Consider the following 16,669-nt stretch of genomic DNA (forward strand, 5'->3'; position numbering starts at 1 on the left):
TCAGCTGATATCCTTATTTTTAATTCACATGCATACATGAGTTAATAAGTCATTATCTTCCAGGAACTGGAGAGATAACCGTTATTATCCACATCTGCTGGAATACACTCACTTGGCTCTAAGTTACACAACAACCAGAGTGTAAGTTAGAAATCCAGAGTCATTCTTTCCTAATACTGTTCTGCCTCCAGTCTAATTATTACTCCTCTTCTCTTGATCCTAGGGCATCTGACAATGGCTGGATACTTCAAGTCTTGGTGATTTTCAATGGCATTTTTAAAGAGCTAGAACTCAGGATAAAAAGACTGCACATCCAAAGAGAGCTGACGATTTCACTGACATTCATACCTGACTTTTTCTGCCTGTAAAAATTATGTTCAGTAGCTGAAAGATGTAAAATGAACACAAATCCTAGACACTAAATATTTTTAAGTGAGCCTCGTTACAGAAGATGAATTATGACTACAGTACATATACTCACCAATAGCAGCGGTAAAGTACTGTTCAATTTCATTGGGAGTGAGTGCCCTTTCCCATATAATGAATTCATCAAATGCTCCATTCACGTAGCGCTTAGTTTTGTCCCCCTCTGTCCCAGTCAGCAGATTTGCACTGGGGTCTCCGTAGTCATAGAAAACTTTCCCATCTGGATCAGTTGTGTTTAGAGTTCCATTGACATAGACTTTCAGTCCCTCTCTTGATTTCCAAGTAAAGAGAATATGAGTCCAATAAGGACCTGCAAAACATTAGAAATCACAGCAAAACCCATGAATCAATTCAGTTTAGAGTCATTCCTGTTCAGTAAGTTTTTGCTGACTTGTGCAGTGTTATAGAGTTGTATAGGAACTGCTAAGAATGAATTATGGAATGCTGATGTCATGTATATTAATCTTTATACCCATGGGGAAGCCCATACTTTGGCAGAATGCCTGTTAGCTTTTGTCTGAACTCCTACTTGGGCTCACTGCAGTTTCATAAATTACACTTGCTAAGTATTATTGGCCAAGGTTTGAAGTCTCTTCAATACTATCTCAAAACTCAGCAAGAAGTGCATAAAGACTGCAAAAAAGTGGAGAACAAGCAAAGATACTAATTAAAAGTTGCCACAGTTTCTTCGTTATATTTGAGGCTGAAAACATAATTTTCATTTGGATTGAATAATCCACAAATGTGTGAATTATTCTTACCATTTAGGAGCTTTGCTCTTAGAATAAGATTTTTTAAATTATTTATTAAGCTTTTTAAACCTCTGCTAGTACAAGCTGAGAAAGTCCAATTTTACCAATGTACAAGTAACCAAATTATGGCAAGAAAATATTTAGTTACCACCACTGGCTTTATTAGAAGACCAGAATTTGTTCCAATCACGAGGTAATACTGCTCCCCAGTACACAGTTTAGATAGAAGCAGAAGATATGTGACATGCCAGAATGTTTAGTAATACTATGCCACAGCATACAAAACTTGAGACTCAACAGATAACAAAATGACCAAAGCACTAAACGCCCAGTTAGACAGTTACCAAATAAAGTCTTAATTTAGGAGGCAGTAGAGAACAGCACACACACCCAGCTTTAGAGTGTACTGAGAACTATCAGGGATTAACCTGCATTCTTCACTTACGTTTCCATCTAAGCACTCTTTAATCTATTGATCTCAATAAAAATTCCACTTCAGAAAGAGCTGGAAGTTGGGTCCAAGGACTGTTGCTGAATGGCAAATGTTCTATAATACAATAGGACTATTTTTTCAGTTTGTACTTTACCTCTCTCCCCCCATCAAAAGCATTCTTGAGCACAGAGATTTTAGCTATTTTTATATATCCACTTCTCCTTCCTGAAGCTGTGCTCTTACCACTATATTTCTCTGCAAGACAAATGTAAAATAAAACAAAGAAAATTATTTTAAAAAATTACAAACTTCACCTGGTGGACTAAAGCTTGCTTTCCACTTCATCATTGCATTCCCACGGGTGTAAAATTCCACCGAGCCTTCACCTTCGTTTGAACAGATTTTGAAACCACTGGAAATTACTTGTCCACCAGAGGCAGGGAGAAACTTAGCCTGCTGGTCTTGAGTCTTCCAGAAAAAGGAAAATGTTACTCCTGATGAAAGCAAGTGAGAGGAGGTTTTAATTAAAAAAAACAAACAAACAAACAAAACCCCCACACATAAATGTGCAATTAAAAATTTCCGGTACTGTAGAATAGAGAGAGTGGGAATGCTTCTGAGGACAGACCATCTGCTAGCATAAACAGGGACAGCATTTTTAAAATCAACAATCCTCTAACAGTTCAAACCAAATAAACATCTCTTGCTTTGCATCCCAGGAGCATACTCAGGACATAGCAGTAATCATTGCTTCCTGAGTAACTTCTATCAGTTAAAACTGGAGATCTTGGAGCACCAAAAGCAATGAAATCTCTTTTTTCCTTACAGACTTATGCTTCCATTCTGTTTGCCTTCTCTCTCCAATCTCCTTACCCTTCTCACCTTCCTGTGATGATCCCCTTTTCCTCCTGTGATCTTCACTTATTTCAAAACACAAGTTGCTCTCATCTCTCCATATCCTCCACCAGCATCTACATCATGATGTTCAGCAAATGGCAGCAGAGCCAAAAATAGTACATTGACTGCTTCCAGGCTATTGACGTGCTAACTGCCTGCCAGCATGCCCATGCTTATTGAGCAGCATCCATTGCCAATTACACTTTAATTCTTCTAAGCATGTTATTACCTGTGTTTTCACACTTCAGCGCTCCTATAATTGCTGAAAGCAAAGAATCAATGTAAAAGAAAGGGATAGCACCATATGCAGAGCCACAGTGAAAATTCTGAGGTCCCCGCCTACACAAAAATCAAAGAATTCTTCCCAAAACACAAGTGCAATCCTGCAAGTGCACGTGTGATTAACTTAGTCCACAAATAATCCTCTTCAGTTCACAGTACGTCTTACTATTATACTGTAAAAGTGAAGAGCTCTTCAGATTGCACATTAGTGAAGAAATATGATTTCTGTAAGATGGCTTGTTTCTTTAATAAAGGTTACCTCAAAAGGCTTGACTGAAACACAAGTAGCAAATCAAACCTCCCTCCCACTTCAGGAGCTCATAGTGGCTCTGCTATAGAGCTTCTGCACTCAAATGCAATTACAAAGGAAATGGCTCAACTAAACAGCTCCTAAAAAATGTTCGTCTTGGAATATATAGTACAAAGTCCTAACAATAAAATCCAAGTTCAGAGCAGGTTAAGAAAAAGTTTATAAAGTGCAGAAGTGGAAGAGGTTTTCCCATAAAAGTCATAATGAATGAAGTTGGCAACGACCCTGAATATCACCTAAACTGCCTGCTCAGAGCAGGGCCAATTTCAGAGCTAGGTCTGGTTGCTTAGAGCTCAGCTGAGATTTTAATGTTATCACAGATGCAGACTGCACAGCCTCTCTGTGAGAGCCATCCTGATGCTTGGGCCACCCCCACATGGCAAAGAAAGTTTTCTCCTTAGATCTAATCAGCATTCCTTGTGCTACCATGTGCCTGCATTGCCTGTCACATTTTCATTGTGTATCTCCAGGATTGTTCAGCTCCATCTGCTTCTATAAACACCAGTCAGGTAGTTGAAGATGGCCCTTAGCATTCCCTTTTCTATCCTGGTGTAAGGACAAGCCTCAGCCTCCTCTCCCATGTCATATAGTCCAGCCCCCTAAGTCATCTGCTGGACCCACGCTGGCTTGTCAGCCACTCTTTGGTATCAGGGGACAGAAATTGGATGTAGTACTTCAGATACGCTCTCTCGCTTACTGAACAGAGGGGATCAATCACTTCCCTTAACCTGCTGACTGTGCTCTTTTCATATGTAGTCAAAATCTCCCTCTGGATGATTTTATAGTTGGCAGTTCTGCAGGCCGTCAAGGCAGTATGAGCTTTGCCAATTTTCTACCAGATAGCCCAGCACAAGTTAATGAAGCCCTCAAACTATTATGTACGTTTCTTGTTAAAACCAATGATTTTTTTAATATGTTTCATAATTTTATGATTAAAGATGGAAAAGCCTCAGACAGCTCACCACAGCCATTCAGAAATATTCCACACCCAGTCCTCTCTGGAACATGATTTTTTAATATTTCACATACTCTTTTCTTTTTGTCAAATTAACAGAAAGGTTAAAAACTGTATCATTGCAGAATAAATAATTTAATGATGGACTATCTTCCTGTCTGACCGAACTTTCTGTTTATCCTCATGACAGCACCCATCAATTTACATGATCTACACACCATTCCCTAAATGCTTTACACATGATAAAATAACCACCAGGGAGATGCTAATCACTTATCACTGGCCTCCTAGAAATCAATCAGTATATGAACATCATCAGTCTCAGTTTGCTAGATCTTGATGGATAGGGATTTAAAGTTAAAATGCTGCGAACTCCCCAGCTGAAGAATTTGAGGTCTGTTGTAAGCAAGTTGCAATCCCTTCATCAGCTTCTTTACCATACCCGTAACATGTTGAAACACTGATCCAACCCTCTTTCCAAAAAGCCATGCATTTCCCTTGGATCTGCACACCGTCCTTCCCCACCCTGGCGAATCATAGAATAGAATCATAGAATGGTTTGGGTTGGAAGGGACTTTAAAGATCATCTAGTTCCAACCCCTCTGCCATGGGCAGGGACACCTTGCACTAGACCAGGTTGCTCAAAGCCACAGCCAGCCTGGCCTTGAAGACATCCAGGGATGGGGCATCCACAACATCTTTGGGCAACCTGTTCCAGTGCCTCCCCACCCTCTCTGTGATTAATTTCTTCCTGATATCTAATCTAAACCTCCCTGATTTCAATTTATACCCATTACCCCTTGTCCTATCACTACAGGCTCTTGTAAAAAGTCCTCTCCCAGTACCCTTGTAGGCCCCCTTCAGATACTGGAAAGCTGCAATGAGGTCTCCTCGGAGCCTCCTCTTCTCCAGGCTGAACAAGCCCAGTTCTCGCAGCCTTTCGTCATAGGAGAGGTGCTCCAGCCCTCTGATCATCTTCGTGGCCTCCTCTGGACTCGCTCCAAGTAGTCAATATCCTTCTGATATTGAGGGCTCCACAGCTGGACGCAGCACTCCAGGTGGGGTCTCACCAGAGCAGAGTACAGGGGCAGAATCCCCTCCCTCGACCTGCTGGCCACACTTCTCTGGATACATACATACTTCCCTGGAATGGCTCACCCAAGGCTGACCACGTTAACCCGTTACTGCTATCACACGATCCCTCTTTCCAAGTGTCTCATCATCTTTTTCCAGTGCTTCACCACACTTGTGAAAGGTGTGGAAGTGCTGCTAATCCTTCCTTGCAGGCTAAGAGCCGAAGTTTAAATGATGTGGACGGAGAGACTAAGTTACACGGCATGCCTGCAGCAGAGCTGGCTTCCTCCACCTTTGACTGTCTATCCTACTGACTACCCCGTAGCTACTGATCATCCTCTGGCCACAAGAAAACTGTGGAAATTCCTGGTGTGCACTTCAATTCATGAAATTACGAAACAAAAATAAAAATTAAATTGAGGTACACGACAAACACACAGCTTCATGAAGTGCTATAGAATTCTAGAGAGTTCACTCCAATAAGGAAAGAAACAGTGGTCATTAAATAATATAATCTGACAGCAAAAGAAAAGCAAACAGTAATTGATGAATTTACTAACCTTCAGGTCCACAAACTTCTGGATTACTAATGCAAGAATTTTGATAGCTTCCAAAGAAGAGAAAGGTAACTCCTTTCTTTTCAGTGACATAAATTCCTTTGTTCACCATTCCTTCTACAATATCTAAAGGAAAAGCAAAATATAGTTTAACCTTTATATAAATCAAAACTTTCTGGAAACATGGCTTTAACAAACTCATATACAGCATATGTTTATACTGTGCCAGCTATAGGTTTTCTTTTGCTTTTGTTGTTGTTTGGTTGGGTTGGTTTATTTGTTTGGTTGGTTTTGAGTTTGCCGGGGGTTTCTTTGTGTTGGGTTTGGTGGGGGTTTTTTTGTTTGTTTGGGTTTTTTTTAAGAACCCTATAGATAACTCTCACATTTCAAGTTTGTAAAAATTATACTCATATCTGTCACTCAGATTCTTGATTGACTAAGACTCCTTGACAGAACCCACACACCCCAAAATTATTATTTTAAAGTAAACTGAATAAACATCATGCTTTCTGATACTAGACAACACAGAGGTATCTCTGTCTTACTGTTAGGCTGAGTTAATGAAGAAATTCTTTAATCAAACATAAATGTAACAGAATAGACACTTTTCATTAAAAAAAAAAAATCAACTATACTTGACAAGATATATTTAAAAGGCAGGAATATATATCCATTTATATCCTTTTCAGACATCCTTTGGTATGGTGTTATTGTCATCTGGAAAGGCTATTTCTTTGTCTAACATGGATAATGACTAATTGTCTTCTGATTTGATCGCAATTTTCTTGTGTTCCCTCTTAAAAAAAGGCACTATTGATTGATCTCCTACTAGCTAAAGTACATGATCCTTAATACTACAAAACAATGACACTTATTTACTATAGGAAACCTCACAGAGGTCTGAGAGTCCAGCTGATAGATGATGTGAAGGTCACCTCATTTGCCCCACGATAAAAAGCAGGACTGATTTTAGCAATGTAGACAACAGGAAATCAGAAACAAAACAAAAAAATCCTGCTGCGTTGAAAAGCCTGTATTCCACAGAACACAGAATATTCTATCTGCTATTTCTGAGCAGACAATGTAATTTTTCAGTTTGGAATTTCATGTTAACGCTGTCGTTTGTGAAGGCATTTCTGCAAGGACTGTGGAGATTCAGGACCTTTGTCTTAAGACCTTTCTCTATAATATCTTCTGAAAAGGGCAGTGTTAGGAGAAGATTTGCACCAAGGGAAACACCAGCAACAAGAACACAGGCTTTTCCTGCTCTGAGGTGCAGAAATTGCCAGTCAGGTGCTGCCTGATACTTGAAAATCTAAAAAGGGAATCGTAAGGGAAATGAGGGTAGCACACAAATGGTCTAAAACACGTGAAGAGTGGGATGTGGCTTCTCTTTGTATTTATTACAGAATAGGTACCTGACTCCACAGAAGCCTTTTACACGGCAGAGCGCAGTGCAAATCCTGCTAAGGATGCACAGTGCTAGGTACAGGCCATCTCTCTAGTGTGATAATCACAAATACTGCTGTTGCTGCTCCAGGATGGTGCATCCCTTTACGCAGCGGGGACATGGGCAAAAAGGCATTTAGTTTCCAAACTGAGGACAACCGTCAGGCATGAGGACAGCGGTCACAGTGCTGGCCCATCTGTAGGACACCACCACTCAAGGAAACGGCAACAGCATGGCATAGCCCTCTTGAATGGTGTCCAAATATTCCTTTAGTTCATGCCAAGTCTCAATACAACCATCAGTTTTCAGGCATCTTCCCCTCCCTTTGAGGAAGAGGTCATCTAGTTCTGTCTCTAATCAACAGATAAAATTTAGTTTCTTTTAAAATTTTGAGTAGTATGGAGTCAAGCAAACATTTCTAGGTTCGTCGAGCTACTTGAATTCTAAAGTAATCTAGCCAGAATAAATCCCGTAAGGTAATGCATTTCTGTTTCCATAGCATTTCCTTTGCCACTGATGTCACTCCCTTTAATGTTCATACTGAATATATCTTATTATGTGAGAACTATGTAAATGGTCTATAAAGCAGATAAGTGAGGACTGAAAGGAATTAGGGTCATTTGAAGTTCATTATTAATAGAGTTCACATTTGCCAGCATACTTTTACTGCTGAAGGAGAAAAATAGTGGGTTTAGCATTGTAATATAAACTGCGTAGTGTGTGAGCAGCCCAAAGTGCAGTTCCACCATGTTCATCCTCCTCCTTGGGTCAGATTTTCCAAAAACGAGATGTAAGTTAATACCTAATTATAAACTGGACAAGAAGTCATATTTCAATTGCACCTTCACAGTTATAAATCCTAGTGACTTCAATTAAATGACTTTAAGCTTATTCTGCTATAGATGTAACTAGATTCCAATCTGTCAGGTTTCTGCCTGAAGAGCTGTCATTTTCTGTTCTTCCTTCTAACTCCTGGTGTCTTGATGTTAAAAAAAAGAAGTCACCACATTAAATGGACATATCTCTGCAGATTTTTTTGTCATGACTGACAAGATCTTACTTGCAGGCTTTACAAATTTGCTTGCATTTGTATTTCTTATGTGTTTTTCAAAATTATTATGAAATAGTGACAAATAAATGGCTTCTTTTTCCTCTTAGCCTTGAAATAAAAGAAAAAATGCAACCTATTTGTTCATATATGTTCCTCTGAAACGTATTCTGTTCCTTTTAAGCCTAATACAACTATCGTAGGGTTTGGAGGACCACTGGGGACCATCCTCCCATGGGCTGCTTAGCATCCCATAGGATGCTTTTCCCCGTAGTTCGGACTAATTCTGGTAACAGTGCAGGAGTGCTTTTTCAGTAATTTATGCCAATGTAAGCACAAGTAGGCCATCACCACATGACCACCTGAATCAAAACTCAGTGTTAACTTTGAATCCAATGTTACAAGAACCATCCAAGCTTGACAAATGGAGAACAAAAAATACATAAATCCTCACCTACAGTTGCAGAGAAGTTAGAGTAGGCAGAGTCATTGGTATATACAAAGGTAGAGTTATGGGAAGGAAGCACAGTGAAGTTGTGGATTCTTAGAGCTGGGTGGAACAACAAAAGAAAATAAGCAAATAAGCAAAATAATGAATAAACAATCAGTAATGAATTGACCAGTTCATATCTCTCAACATAGCACAAATCACAGATGTTAGTCAGTGGCCTTTAAAATTATGACACAACAGCTTCTCCCAAGGATGTGTATGCACGTGAATAGTTCGTTCTTTAACTACACAAGTTAAATAAACACAGTCTCACAAAAACTTTTTTTTTTTTTTACTTACAGCAACTGAGAAAAAAAAAACCACTATAAAAAGTACAACTGCAGGTGAAGGGGTCTGAAATTCAATCATGCTGGTAGGGAACTCTGCAATTATAACAAAAATCATTATACTGGTGCAAAAGCTATGGGCAATTCAAGTCCCATGTCCAGCTCTGGACTCACCAGCACAAGAGACGCATGGAAATGCTGGGCTACAAAGATGATTAAGGGGCTGGAGCATCTGACATATGAGGAGAGGCTGAGAATGCTGGGACTGCTCAGCCTGACGAAAAGAAAGCTCTGGGATCTTATCTATGCATACAAACACCTGACAGGCGGTGTAAAGACAGTGCCAGACTCTCCTCAGTTACATCCAGTGAAAGAAAAGAGGCAATGGGCAAAAATTAAACAAGAAATCCCGCCTAAACATAAATAAAACCCCAATTTTTTTAATATAACTGACAATTAAATTTTATTCTCTAGGTTTTTTTTTCTTACTTTGATAATTTAACAGTATCTTGTGCACTGTAATTATTTACCCTGGGTAGGCAAATAGAGCTTGATGGAAGGCCCGTGAAAGTAAACAGAGACACATTGATTTGAGATTTAGACCAACTGAGCTCACAGAAGGGAAAGGTAAATGCTTTTAAAAAAAACCACACATAAAAACCTCCAGAGAAAAATGCATGGAAAACAAGGGGTCAGATGAAAAAACTGACCATGGCCACATCTTTTTTAATTTGCTATATTTTAAGTTGATTGTTTCCCTTCAATCGTTTCTACTGCTGAGATAACCAAAAAATTAATTTGCTGACACTCTCACAACACAAACACATTGAGAGATATAAATCTGGCTTCACACACAATGACCTCAACAAATAAAATGGATTAACATGACGGACAGATTATGATGCTTCAAGGATTTAAGAGGAGAAACATGGAATGAAAATAAATGCATGATACAATGAGTGGAAAAACAAGAAAGACTCTAGCCATAAACAGAAGAGTTGTGTAATCAGAATGGTATCAAAACAAGCAAATTGCCACCTGCATTAGATTACAACAATAAAGAAAATTTTTCTTGTATATCAAAGTCAAATACGAGATAGATACATAAAACTTCTGCTGGAGGCAGTTGCAGTAATATCTGTAATATAACACATTATAAGCAACTGAGAAGAATTTGAACTATCCCCTACAATGTTAAAGGAAGAATGCAACAGCGTCAGATTTGCATTTCAGAGACAAAGACTTTTGGCTACTGGCATCCTGGGCGAATAATAGTGAGACAAAGTCCTCTGAAGTTTTTTCAGCAAAGTCATGCAGCTGGCTCATTTATAAACTTACTTAACCCAATGTCATAATAGAAGTCAAAGGAGATTGCTCATGTGAGCCAGTTCCATTCCTGAAAGTGACGGTATGCAGCATCAGGAAGCTGATATATTCTGCTTCATCTCCTCCAAAGATACTACTGTAAAGATTCCTGAATTTTGCTGAAATAATGTAATTTCACATAATTTGAAAAACAATCTAACATAAATTGTCATTGTTCCAAGAGCTGCATTTTACATATCGCTTTCAATCACTTTCAAAACAACATCTTTGTAACATGAGTGCCACAACAGCGCTAGATACAGAGTGGCTTTACTCTTCTTGAAACTACATGAAGTCCAGTGTCAGAAAACTACTTTTACACAGCATTAGAGAATTCGTGGTAACTTTCTGTAAGGCAAATTATGATTCCATTGAAGTCTAGGGGAATGCTGCCATCAGCCTCTAATGGGAGCAGAACATTGCCCAGATTTATTTCTGGTCAGTCGATTTCATTCCTTTAAGAAACTTTGTGGAAAGATGGGCCAAAGTTTAAGCTTAAAATATTTAAACACCTCCGGAATAAAAGGTTTTAGACACTTATGGATCTCTTGCTCACTTAGGAGCAGAGATTGATGTTGCCACTTTTGTGTAATAAATCACAATAACTTTGCACTTTTGTAACATTTTTCATGTAAGGTTGTAAAGGTCTCTAACTCCTAATTTAACTTTCTGCAGTGATTTTCTTGGGTAAAGGTATTACAGTCACCAGCAGTAACACAGCAGCTACCCCTTGCACTAGTACAGAACAGTTTAGCTCAACGGCCAAGGTGGTCAGCCACAGGGTGATGTAGATACACGGGGGAATATATATCGGCCCAACTTGGAATTGGCTAAAATGTCAGAAGAGAAAAAACAGTTCATGTGAAAATTACTAAGGGACTTTTGAGTCTCAGAAGGAGGCAGAGCCTAGTTGAAAATCTCATCCAAAAGGAATGGCCCCGCAAGCCCATGATGCTGCAATAGGATACAGTGGTTCGGTCGAAACTCCATTAGTTACATCACCTGCACATCCCCAGGAAGCTCCCATCACCCTTTTTGTTCTCAACATGAAACATCAGAACCAGAAAATGGCTGAAGCCAACCAGACTGCCTTTTAATATCATTCCCTCTGGGATCCTGCAGTCCTGACAACTGACTTTTTCAAATCAGTGAGAGTTTTGCCTTACCAAACCTCTCTTTATTTTGCCTGATTGCAAAAAGAGTTTAAACTAATACTGCAATATTGCTTTTAAGGAAATATCCAAAAGCACACAGGAATGAGTAAGAAGTATTCGTCTAAGAGCTTACACTCCTCTGTGTGTGGATATTACATGCAATTTTGAAAAGTGGCTGAAGAATTCAGGCATTTAACTCCTTCCAAAAAGGAAAAAAAAAGCAGATATCTTCACTGCTGGCATAGCCAAAGATCTCAGTCAGCGAGTGTATTAGTGCATGTTATGCATGTACCAAACCAACTAATAATAATGTGATTTCAATGGCTCTTTGGATCATAAAGCTTTTCTCTTTATAACCTCAACAGTGTGTAGACAGCCCATAAAACGTTCAAGAATATTCCATAAAAATCAGTTCACAAATACAATATAATTTGGACATCAGAGCACTGCAAAAACATTACCTGAAAAACAAAATCTCAAGTGCTGTGGCACACAAGCTAACCCCTTTCACGTCTCCTGCTCCCCTTTTACTTAGACTGTCACAAATACTTATGTTATTGCCATTGTGAACGAATCCTTTCTCTACCTCCATTCGTATCCCGAAACTCATGAATTCCATCCACATCTTCCAATGGCCAGTAATGGGAAGCTGATGCAAGAACGCTGAACCCTTTCAAGAAACAGAGATGAAAAGATTATTAAAGGAAGGCCCAGCAAGGATCAGAACAAGTCTCCACAGGAGAGAACAATAAACGAGTTCAATAGGTGAAATAAAACATGATATTTCATGTAAATCAAATGCTACACATAAGCAAGGCCATAAATCAAAATAGCAGGAGATTAAAGCCATATATCTGATTGACCACTGAAGAAAATCCCTCTTTAAAACTCAACTGAGTTTTATTCTAACTGCACTTCAAATGTGTAACAGTCTCTAACCCAATCTCTGCCAGTGCGTCAGGCAGCATTCGTCGAAGTAACAGCTGAGAAGTCATTCAAAAGTAAATTCAAGATTTTAAACACACGGTGGATAGCGCAAAGCGCTGAGAAGGGAATGCGTGTGGGAATGTTTAGTCTCTATAGCACACTACTTCTGCTCCTGCCTCTTCCATAGGTAACTCAGCCCTCTGCAGTTCAAGAGAGTAGAGGATGCTAGAGAGTTCCCAGGAATCTTGTCCTCTTTCCAAATCCCACTGGAAAAGCAGTGCAACACCTTCAGGTTATATTAATCCAAGTGGTTTTTTCACCTTTGTTCTCTCTGTAGAGACACTAGTAGACACAGTAAGGAGCGGTACTCCGGGGTGGAGCAGCTGCAATGTAGATGACACCATAGGTGCCTGCACAGTGGTTACTGCAGAGTCTGGCCTTCCAGGTGTCTCCTGATAACTCACACCTTAACAGAGTCGTACACCAGATCTGTATCCTTTAACAGAAGGATGTTCCTCAAGAGAAGGGGTTCCGGAATGTTAAGCAACATATGGAAGAGTTCACTGGTCTCCATTCAGCATTAGCCTATTCCTTCAGAACCTTCTCAGATTCACCAAAACCAGAACAACTCCTTATGGCTGATGACAACACTTTGTTTTCCTAAATGTCCTCCTTAGGGACAGGCTGACAACAGCAAAACATCTGTTGGTTTCCACTGGCAGATTTATCTGCACAATCTAATTGATTGAGTTTGATCAGATTTTAGGAGATGTGGCCACTCAAACCTGACCAGAAGCAGGCTGCCTAAAACAATCAAATTTTGTGTTAACAATTCTATTTTAGGGTAGAGCATTAATAATGTAGGAAAACATGAACTGTAATTTCTTATTACCTTGTTAGCTGAAATAAACTCTTTATTCTCAAATTAATTAATTTAACCAGCTATGCTTAAATGACTTTGTAATCTCCTATATCTAAGAAAGTTTTAGAACATTGATACAGATACACAGAAATTTTACTGTGAACACAAATGAGAATGTGTTTTGTTCATCATCATGGCATATCATCCTACTAGGGGTTTTTTGGGGGGCTGGGGGGGGCAGGTGGAGGCTGAAGGTGACAAGGATAATGGACAACAGGAACAGAGAGAACAAGTATTATATTATACCATATCTGTATTTTTTTGTCCTACAACTATTTTTCATTCCCAAGCCATCTTTAAAGAACCTGAGGTGGAAAGCTGATAGAAATAAGTTTCTTAAAAACCACTTCAGCTGTCATACACCATGCAAAGGATCCCCACACCCAGTGTGCAAATTAAAACACATGACAAACAGTGTCCTTTGACTATCCCACATCTTTCTTCACACTCGGGATCAAAACAGCTTGCCTATTTCATAATTATTCTATCATCTTACCATCCTGGCTACAAATAGGATTTCTTTATCATGGATATGAAGATGGAAAAATATTATTTGCATCCTTAAACTGCCTAGCTCACACAGTGGAGACCAGGTTGATGTCATATGCTCGTGGCATAGGTTCACAGCTGTGACACTGAGAGGATCCTAAGTTTATTTATAAGTAAGGGTGCAAAGCTGATAAAATTGCTAAACATGACAACAAGCAATTGTAGATCTGAGAGCACAGAACTAAAAGAAGCTCTGCATCTGGTGAGGGTACGTGAGCTACTCAGACTTGCTTCCAAACTCAACTATACCAAAGATACCTAACAAATGATTCGTAATTCATCAGGACCTATTATTGGCCTGCCTAACTAGAAATGTTTGCAGTTGCCAGAGGTTTTTCCATGGAGCGGGACTATGATTATAACTAGATAAGACAGACATGGTTTTAGAGAAATGGATGAGATTCTATGGCTGTATGTTTTCTTTTGAATATTTGGAAGATACAAAGAAAGGCACAACTGCTAACAAAAGAGAAAGCTGCTGCCAACATAAGAGAATAATGACACAGAATAAGCACGTACAAAACCCAGTCTGAAAATTCCACGCAACACAAACTCGACTAAGCTGAGCGTGGCGAAGCACACTGAGGAAACAGGATATAGGAACAAGGGTTCTGCACTTACATAAACCAAATCTGAGTGTGTGCTTAGTTCTACCCTTAAAGAACATATGCTGGCTGATGCAAAAGATATTAAAGCTATAAATTTCTATGGTATTAAGAGCATACACATCCTGTGCTAACATACCTCCGTCCGACTTTCAACAAACTACCAGTTCCATTTTGCAGAGCACAGAACATCCTGCTGTTTCACAGGGTGCTTATATGCAAACATACCTCGCTCCCATTAACGTCTCTTTGTAACAGGGTAATAAAAAGGATTAAAGTTAAGAGAGGTGGTAGGGAGAAAAAAAATAGAGACAAATACAGGAGAAAAATCCCAGGAGAAAATTATTTGATGCCAAAACACTGTGTCACGATGTGGCACAAGTAGTTCATCAGCAGTAGTAGTAGCAGCACCACAACAAAGCCATTGCCATGGTTGGCATCAAACTCATAAGGAGGAGCTATATTCAAAAGAGCTTATATTTAAAAGCTGGAGGAAAAAAAAAAGACAGGGAAAAATATGGGAAGATAAATAGATAAACAGTAAAGTGAATTGTCTAGAGCCACGCTGCATGCCAGTGAGTTTCCCAGCTCCCAGTTTTGACCTATATAAAGCCATGCTGTTACCCCACTTCCAACCAACCAGCCCTGAGAAGACTTCTGAGACTTCTGAATACCTGCCACCTTGAATTCAACTTACACTTGCAATATCCTTTCAATAGGTAACTACTCTGTGTTTAGAACAAAATCACAGGACTTGTGTACAGCCTAGTACAAACCCCAAAATCATCGCTTTCAGTTACGCTTCTCCACACACACCGCACTACAAAATACATGTTGTGTAATTTGCCCCCTTAGTGTGGGAGGATTTTTTCACCCTATTGTTCCATCAGTTGATGGATCCTCATCCATAGGAAATGAGACTATTTCTTTGGTTTTGAGCAAAGGTAGAACAAAAGAAACTAATCAGGCTGAAGCTACTACAGTTGCAGACAACGTGGCTTTTCCACGTTGCTTCATATTTTATTTTGAAAATAATTTCACGTGGTTAAAACTTAAAAGCACAAAGCAATACATGAATTGGTAAAGCAGTAAAACTGTACTTGTACACCACCATGAGGCTTGAGGTTAAACTATTTATATAAACAGAAGAATTCTGCAGTTACACACACAGACCCCAAATAAGCTTTGAGTAAGTTTTTTCTACATTGAAACCAGATGAGAGTCCCTTAATATGCTCTAAAACTGGTTTAAACTTAAGCATGAAGGCTGGAAGGAGGCTAGATGACTTGTAGCCATGCCAAAGTACTGCGAAGTATACAAGCTGGCATATCTAACTGTAAATCAATACATGGAAAGAGCTGAACGCTACGACAGTGAGAAAATAAGAAAATAGTCTGTGTAGAGGTCTGACTCAGAAACTCATGCTCAAAAAGATGTAATAATAAACAAACACTGTATATAGGATTTCTCTACCTATCAAATACAATCCATTTTTCTCCAAATATATTTCTATGCAGAATATTTAGTAGGTAGGTTAGTGAATTTAAAATTACTGGGACAGTCTGCTACTTCAGGCTTTATTACACTTTTAATACAGAACTGACATTCAAACACAGGATCACAGTTTCTTCGGAGCTACCAAGAAAGTGAAAAATACAAACCAAAAAAAGCAAATAAATATTTAAGCTCATTGTCATAAAAAGTAAATAGAACATCCCTTACCTGGATGCTTGGGTAGCTGGGAATAGTTTCCATACACCTGCACAGAAAGCGTTACATAATGAGACACAGTGAGGCAAAACTTGCCAAGAAGACTCTAAATACATCTCAGTACTGACCGTATTCAGAACATTACCTGGTATTTGTACTGAAATAAAATCAGCAAAGAATAATGACAACAGAGCAGAGATAATAAATTCTCCATGGTCTATTTAAGGTTAAAAGTACAACTGAAATAAAATTCCTGTAAGATTTCAATCATAAGTTTTCCTTTGTTACTTTTTGTACTAAAAAAAACGTTTTCCATGCAGGTTCAAAAAGTCTGTTCCTTCAGCAATAGCAAAATATCCTTCCAGACCTTTGAGTAGTATTTGCTTGCTTCACACTCTGAGCTCTTCATTTAACTATAAATAAATTACTGCGACTGGAGAAAAATTAGAAGAAACATGCATCAGATCCGAAAGTTG

At 39.0% G+C, this 16,669-nt stretch overlaps 1 protein-coding gene across 1 annotated transcript in view; it reads right to left on the reverse strand.

Moving 5' to 3' along the window:
• The window catches only part of GPR133 (G protein-coupled receptor 133), a 142,408-nt gene extending 126,001 nt beyond the window's left edge, over positions 1 to 16,407 (reverse strand). The window contains exons 1-6 of the mRNA XM_010150445.1: positions 16,339 to 16,407; positions 16,206 to 16,242; positions 12,067 to 12,150; positions 5,690 to 5,812; positions 1,926 to 2,105; positions 482 to 736 (exon numbers count right to left, since the gene is read on the reverse strand). Of these exons, the coding sequence (XP_010148747.1) occupies positions 482 to 736; positions 1,926 to 2,105; positions 5,690 to 5,812; positions 12,067 to 12,150; positions 16,206 to 16,242; positions 16,339 to 16,407 (748 nt within the window). The remainder of the gene's footprint in view (positions 1 to 481; positions 737 to 1,925; positions 2,106 to 5,689; positions 5,813 to 12,066; positions 12,151 to 16,205; positions 16,243 to 16,338) is intronic.
• Between the last annotated feature and the right edge of the window lie 262 nt (positions 16,408 to 16,669).

Source organism: Eurypyga helias, unplaced genomic scaffold (assembly GCF_000690775.1).
Source record: "Eurypyga helias isolate BGI_N326 unplaced genomic scaffold, ASM69077v1 scaffold1154, whole genome shotgun sequence".
NCBI classification, from domain to species: domain Eukaryota; kingdom Metazoa; phylum Chordata; class Aves; order Eurypygiformes; family Eurypygidae; genus Eurypyga; species Eurypyga helias.